Source organism: Diospyros lotus, chromosome 5 (genome assembly GCF_014633365.1).
Source record: "Diospyros lotus cultivar Yz01 chromosome 5, ASM1463336v1, whole genome shotgun sequence".
Taxonomy (NCBI): Eukaryota; Viridiplantae; Streptophyta; class Magnoliopsida; order Ericales; family Ebenaceae; genus Diospyros; species Diospyros lotus.
In genome coordinates, this window is record NC_068342.1 from 6,334,098 (window position 1) to 6,340,897 (window position 6,800).

At 36.3% G+C, this 6,800-nt stretch overlaps 1 protein-coding gene across 6 annotated transcripts; it reads left to right on the plus strand.

Annotated features, from left to right (window-relative positions):
• Window positions 1–627: 627 nt before the first annotated feature.
• LOC127801469 (N-terminal acetyltransferase A complex catalytic subunit NAA10) lies at window positions 628–4,303 on the plus strand. Of its 6 annotated transcripts, none has more exons than XM_052336666.1 (2): window positions 628–1,314; window positions 3,530–4,303. In XM_052336666.1, the coding sequence occupies exon 1, from the start codon at window positions 738–740 to the stop codon at window positions 1,302–1,304; it is 567 nt and encodes a 188-aa protein (XP_052192626.1). In that variant the 5' UTR covers window positions 628–737; the 3' UTR covers window positions 1,305–1,314; window positions 3,530–4,303. The 6 variants fall into 6 exon arrangements, with proteins under 6 accessions (XP_052192626.1, XP_052192629.1, XP_052192624.1 ...); XM_052336669.1 differs by having other exon boundaries at window positions 628–1,307; XM_052336664.1 differs by lacking the exon at window positions 3,530–4,303 and adding an exon at window positions 1,399–1,642.
• The last annotated feature ends 2,497 nt before the right edge of the window (window positions 4,304–6,800 follow it).

Below are 6,800 nucleotides of genomic sequence, written 5' to 3' on the forward strand. Positions count from 1 at the left end.
AAGTGGAAGGAAATGGGTATATGGGAATTTGGGTTTTGATATATATATTTTTATTGGTTATTTTTTTGTGTATTCTGGTGATTGTATTGTCACGTCATTGACATGTTAACATGACGTTATTGGAATGACAATAATTCCAATGAGAGCATATCGAAAATTTTTAAATGTGCTTATATTATAAAAAAATTAAAAATTTTGTGATCAATTTACAATCAGTACATTTTTTTAGAAAAAGTCTAAAGAAAGGTGTTAAATTTTAATAAATAAACAATTAAAAACTAAAAGATAAAAGTGATAATAATAATTAAAAGATTCATTAATAAAAAAATTAAAAAATTTAATATAATAATGCAGAAGGTTTTTGGTTTGGAGTTGGGTTTGGAATTGAGAGAGAGAGAGAGAGAGAGAAGAGGGGAGAATTAGAAAATAAAGAAAAAAGAGAGAGAAAGAAGTGGAAAGTGAAAATAAAGTGAGATAATCTTTAATGTAATAATGTGAAATATAATATTTTAAAAATTTTAATCTTATTTAAATATAATAATAATATTTTAACTTAAAATAATAATAAATTAAATAAAAAAATTTCTTGGAAAACCTTGCATATGAACCGGATAGACCGATTTTTCTTCTAATAATGTGTCCAGAAGAGCCACCACGGCCTAAAGCCTCTGCCCCAGGCCACACTCGCCGTCGCGCGAAGAGACCGAACCCTAACCCTAGACGAAGACGCGGCAACAATGGTGTGCATACGCAAGGCCACCGTCAATGACCTTCTGGCGATGCAGGCCTGCAACCTCCTCTGCCTCCCGGAGAACTACCAGATGAAGTACTACCTCTACCACATCCTCTCCTGGCCCCAACTCCTCTACGTCGCCGAGGACTACGGCGGCAAGATCGTCGGCTACGTCCTCGCCAAGATGGAGGAGGAGACCTCCGAGTGCCACGGCCACATCACATCCCTCGCCGTCCTCCGCACCCACCGCAAGCTCGGCCTCGCCACCAAGCTCATGACCGCCGCCCAGAATGCCATGGAACAGGTCTTCGCCGCCGAGTACGTTTCTTTGCATGTCAGGAAGAGCAACAGAGCAGCATTTAAGCTCTACACCGAGACGCTGGGGTACAAGATCCATGATGTGGAGGCCAAGTACTATGCGGATGGGGAGGACGCCTACGATATGCGGAAGCAATTGAAGGGTAAGCAGCAGCATCACCACCACCATCATCACCATCACCATCACGGTGGCGGATGTTGCTCCGGCGAGGCTCCCAAGGGCGGGGAGGCGAAAGCAGGGTCAGCAGAGTGATGGGTAAGAGGTAGGCGTTTGGAGAATTGAAGATGAATTTGGGTTTATTTTTATTTTTTGATCTGCTTGTGTTAAATTGTACTTTTATTCACAGAAGACTTGGAAGTTATGTGCGCGGGGTGCTTAACAGTAAAATAAATGTCGGCACGCTTGTTATGCAGTGGAAATTCCAGATTCAATTGCATTTGCAAGTTATGTACTAATGCATTGTATTTTGTACATGTACGTGCAGTTCGGTGTCCGTGTTAGTGGTTCTTTCTAATGGGTGTTGGAGGTTTTGTCTTTCATTTGTATTGACTTCTGGGATTTCGTTGCTGCTTATAGTTTGCTTTCATTTCTGTTGACAGTTCTACTTTTGCGTATGGTTGGTACTTGATCTCAACTAAATTGTTGAAGTTTCTAGGCATGGATTAATAACAATGTTCACACAGCTTTCTTCAGAAGAGCTTTCACAATAAATAATCTCACTTGCACTTACGTTTTCTTTTCTGTTTCTGTAAGGGCTTAGTTATATAGACAAAAGATGAATCAGTGTTGTTAGACATCTCCTTTTGATTTGGTTGAGGCATGAATCAGTGATGTTAGACATCTACTTTTGATTTGGTTGAGGCATGATGTAGCTTCGAAGTAACCTAACTGATTGATTCACTGAGGGTTGCCATTCATCTGTGATGCCGAGAGCTAGCATTGCAAATAACTGAAGGTTCACATTCTCAAAAAAATAAGTTTGTTTTGTTAAATATGTTATGAACAGTGCTGCCAGCAAAGATTTTTGTTGCTTTATTTTCATACATTTTTTATGAACATGCCTTTTATGATTTATCTATTTGTTGACTAACGTTGCCATGAAGCTCTTGGGAAAGTGTTTGAGAAGCTTTCTTTCTTTATCTGAGTTATATGATTCAGGAGGTGGTGATGGATAGGCAAAGCTGGCAAGTAGCTAGTCGTGTGGGAGATGATGGTAGCCCATGTAGTTGGAATTAATAAGGATTGCAAGAGAGAGTTAAGGAAGTTATAGAAGAAGAAGATAGGACAATGAACCAAATCCATTGAAGTGGGATCAATTGCATTGTGGAACTATTAGGATGTTTCATTTAGCAAAGTAGTTGTTTCTCTGTTGTCAATCCTTACTTTTTTTGCTCTTTTCAATTGGTCATGACCCTCCTAGCTTTAATTTGTTGAGGACCTATCCTTTTTTTAGGGGAAGGGCAACCATTGATAGGTTGTTGCAACCAATTAAAAGTACATGGAGGCAAAGTGGGGTAACCCATAGTTGTCAAAGGCGCAAGGTGCACTAAGGCGCAAAGCGAAGTGTGAGCCTTAGGCACATGAGGCTCACATTTATTCAAAATGCTTATAAAATCCTTAATACACTTTTCAATGTGTATTTATAAGAAGGTAGATCAAATTCATAAAATCATAAATGACAAATGACCAACCCTTTAATAAGAACTAATATTATTTATAAAAAAAAATAATTAGTTTTTTCTAAGTGCAAAAGAGACTAGAGGAAAGAAAAAATTATAGCAGAACAAACTGTGAAAAACAATTACAGGAAAACAGTTAGTTTCTTCTAATTTCTTTTGCAATAAGGAGAAAGAAAAAAAAAAACACACAGGAAAAACAGTTCCAGAAAAACAATTAGTTTTTAAAATTGCAAAAGAAATTAGAAAAGAGAGAGCGAGAGCACGATGAAAACATTTGTTTATTGGCTAGAAATTAGAAGAAAGAAAAAAAAAAATAGAGTAGAACACAGGAAAAACAATTATAGCAAAGAATGAGTTTCTTTTAAATTGCAAAAGAAATTAAAAGAAATAAAAAAGATGAAGCAGAACACAGATGTGAGTAGTTCTCCAGCGGGTGAAGATCACTGCCAAAGGATCCCAACAGCAAGTGGGAGATTTGGCAGACCTCTGGTTTGTACTGATAGGTTTGCCTCTCACTAATATTCAAGAATATGTAACCAAATCAACAAGAAATAAAATCTAAGATGACAAATGGACAAAAAATAGGGTTTTAATACACATATATACAAGGCATGCACCTCATGCTTAGGCACGCCTTTGACTACCATGGGGTAAGCGTGATTAGTGATGGTTGGAGTGATTCTCAAAGCAAGCCTTTAATTATACATGGGATTCCATACATTGGATTCTTTTCTTTACAGCTCCGATATTTGAATGAGTTAGATTCTGACATGGGCATGCCTGGTCTATGGTATGCAGGCCTTGGAAGAAAGAGAAGATGAAGAAAGCAGTGCATGGGTATGAAGGAAAAAGCTAGTGTGGATTCCACCTTTTAAATGGTGGTGCATCTAATTCTCGTGGATCGATGGAATAAGAACAGCACACCTTCATGAGTGCATGACTTTAAATTGTTATATTTATTAGTTGATGTGGTTAGACTTACTTCTAAAACCATTTTTCCCATCTCAGTCTAGGTATCATGGTGGGGAATTTGGGACTGGGAGTGGCTTAACTAGGATCCAAATAGAGTGTTACTTCAGGCATGGATGTGAATATTTCATGTCAGAGAAACAAGTGCATAAAGGTACTTAGAGAGTCATGTGGAACGCAGCAAGTTGGGGATTGAGTGTGCTCAATTCCCAACGAATGATGATGCAATCAGTGATTGTGATTCCATTAGTGATAAGATGGTTAATGGATGCTCGCAATGGATGGGTCAGTTACGTTGCATTGACACCTCTGCTTCAGTTTATAGGTTTGAAACTTCGTATGCCAACCTTCCCCCCCCCCCCCCCCCCCCCAAAAAAAAAAAAAAAAAAAAACAGAAGCCAAAAAAAATAAAATGGAAGACTTGGTTTTTATTTGTTCAAACCGGCAGGGAATGGGTTTGGTATGGTTGATAATGTAGGGGTGCTTGAGGTTGATAACCTGGCTCTTGCTCAGCTGGAATGATGGGTTTGTATTAGATGATGGTTGATGATTTGCAAAGGATTGAAACGAATATTTTAATTCTTGGCCTATTCTATGTATTTATGGGTTGTTTTGTTAAGTAGTTGTATCATTTCTTATGAATCCTCTCCCTAGCATGTTGCGTTCAACCTTTTCATCAAAATTGGTATGTCCATGGCTGTTCTGTATTCTTGCCGTCTCTCTCTGTGCTTCATAGGACGTACCTTTGTATGGAAAAGTCACCTTATTGTTTACAGAAAACTAGACCATTGAAGATGGGTGCACTGTACGAGGGATTTTCATGTTTGGCTGGGAAAATCCCACATCTTCCTTGGCCTTTTTTGGAGACATAGGGCTGTTGGTGTTATATTCGTCAGGAGTAACTGGTCCTCAAATTCCTTATCCTAATGAAAAAGTAAAAATCGTAAACAAATTCTAGTTTCATATCTATACTACCAATAAAATTACAACCCGTGAATGCAGCCAAAATGAACATTGCCATGCTCCTCATCCCTTTGAAGGGGAGAATAATTAATTATATTTTATATATAAAAATTATAAAAAAATACCCATAATTAAAGGGCATTGTATCTTGCATTTAACATGAAAAATTGACATCACCTAAGTCACCTTAAGCCCTAAATAAGAAATATAATGAAACTCAGTGACATTAATAACATCTTCCACCACGAAAAAGAAAGCAAAAATATCAAGACATTATTACAAATCCTAAACAAAACATTCAACAATTGAGTGAAAGTTTACATTTTCTAGTACTTGTTACTAATACCAAATAATGGTCGCACACATTTCTCAATGCAGAAGAATATTATATAGCTACTAGCTAGCATGTAATATAACATCTGTGGTTTCATTTCCCTCAATTTGCTCACAGAGGAAACAAATTTCATCTTTCTTAATTTGTACCTTGGTCATTGATGTTAGTACTCTCCGTAGTGATAGGAATGCCTGTGAAATTTACACACAAATTAATAGGACAAGAAGAACTTAATAATGAAAAACATAAAAATTTATACATCTAAATTAATGATCTGCACATAAGACATCAGTTTTTCAATCACTCTCCTCCTCACGATGTTTAACACAGCAGATAAAAGTAAAATTCCAGCATAAATGGGACAAATAGAATAACTAAATTGATTTGCATTGAAAAATTTGAAAAAATTACAAAATTTAACCACTCAACGGTTCACTCATGAATTCACCTAAATAATTTAGGTAATTATTTAACTTAGATCTTGAATCATAATAACAGTGCAAGAGCTTATGCCTTCACGAACAAACACCAAATTTCTGATTATTAAACTAAATTGCCCATTAAAGTTCAGTTTTCTGCTTTTGTTTTTCTACTATGCTTTCACCATTTTCTGACAATGTTTCTTTGGTTTTGGGAGGAAAAGAGTTCTACTAAAAACATATTCAGTGCACACAAGTTTTGTGAAGCATATACTTTTAATGGCAGTGGTGGATCAGCTGAAGATGAGAATAACTTCGGCCGGTTCCACTAGTTGCAGGCAAGAATATATTTAAGTCCATTTTGTACATAATAACTTTAGTGTTCAGAAAGGACGGGCAAAACATGGAACACATTTCCAGCATTTAAAGAACTAATTTTGCATTATTTCAGAGGAATCTTCAATTAACTACCATGTTTCACAGAAGACCAAAGAAGACATTACTTAAATTTCAATCCCCAATAAAACATCAAAGATTCAAACAGCAGTCAACTGGCTACATCAGCAATTCACTTACAGATTACATTTTTTAATGCATATTTCAATTTCAAGATCAGTTGTTACCTACTATCCAAAATAAGGAATTCTAGGACATTTCTTAATGCGGATTCTATAGCATGTAATAAATATACCTGTGTTTTCACCAGATTGACTTAGAAACAAATTCATCTTCTTTCTACCGTGGTACTGCCTACTGGATATATCTCAGTTATCTCCATAGTAACAGGAATGCCTGTGAAATTTCCCCCTCAAAAAAAGTTAAATAATTAGTTTATGATAATCAATTATCATAATGCTTACATTGAGCTCCAGATGAGTGGTAAAATATAAATATAACATAAAGAACACTTGAACCAAATTGTCATCCATAGCCACCCCTTTAGCGGAAAAGTTGCAGAAAATTGAAAAGTAAATGGTAGGTTAAGATTAAGAAATGATGATGATGTTTGATCAGAGGTTGCAGAAAGTTGTGTTGAATTTTTATAGAGACAAAGTATAAAAAAGTTCTTAAGAAAGAACAATGAGAACGTGAAACTGAAAAAATTGTCCAACTACTTCATTCAATACATCTTCCTTAAATACAAAAGAGTTACTAAAATGACTCCTAATTTCTAGGCATGATCTTCCTAATAGCAAGCCAAAAAACAAACATCACTAACCCACTACTAACTTCCTATAGATTTGGTAAGACATGGCATATTCAGTTTGAGCACTTCCCATGCACAAGTCAGCAGCCCATGTCTGCATAATACAATTGATGAGGCATTTTTGCAACACTCCTCCTTGCCTCAGTAGCTGCAGAGGCCTAGTTTGCTTCTTAAAGT

Coding starts and splice junctions, on each gene's coding strand:
- LOC127801469 (XM_052336666.1), top strand. CDS start 738: ATGGTGTGCATACGCAAGGCCACCGTCAATGACCTTCTGGCGATGCAG.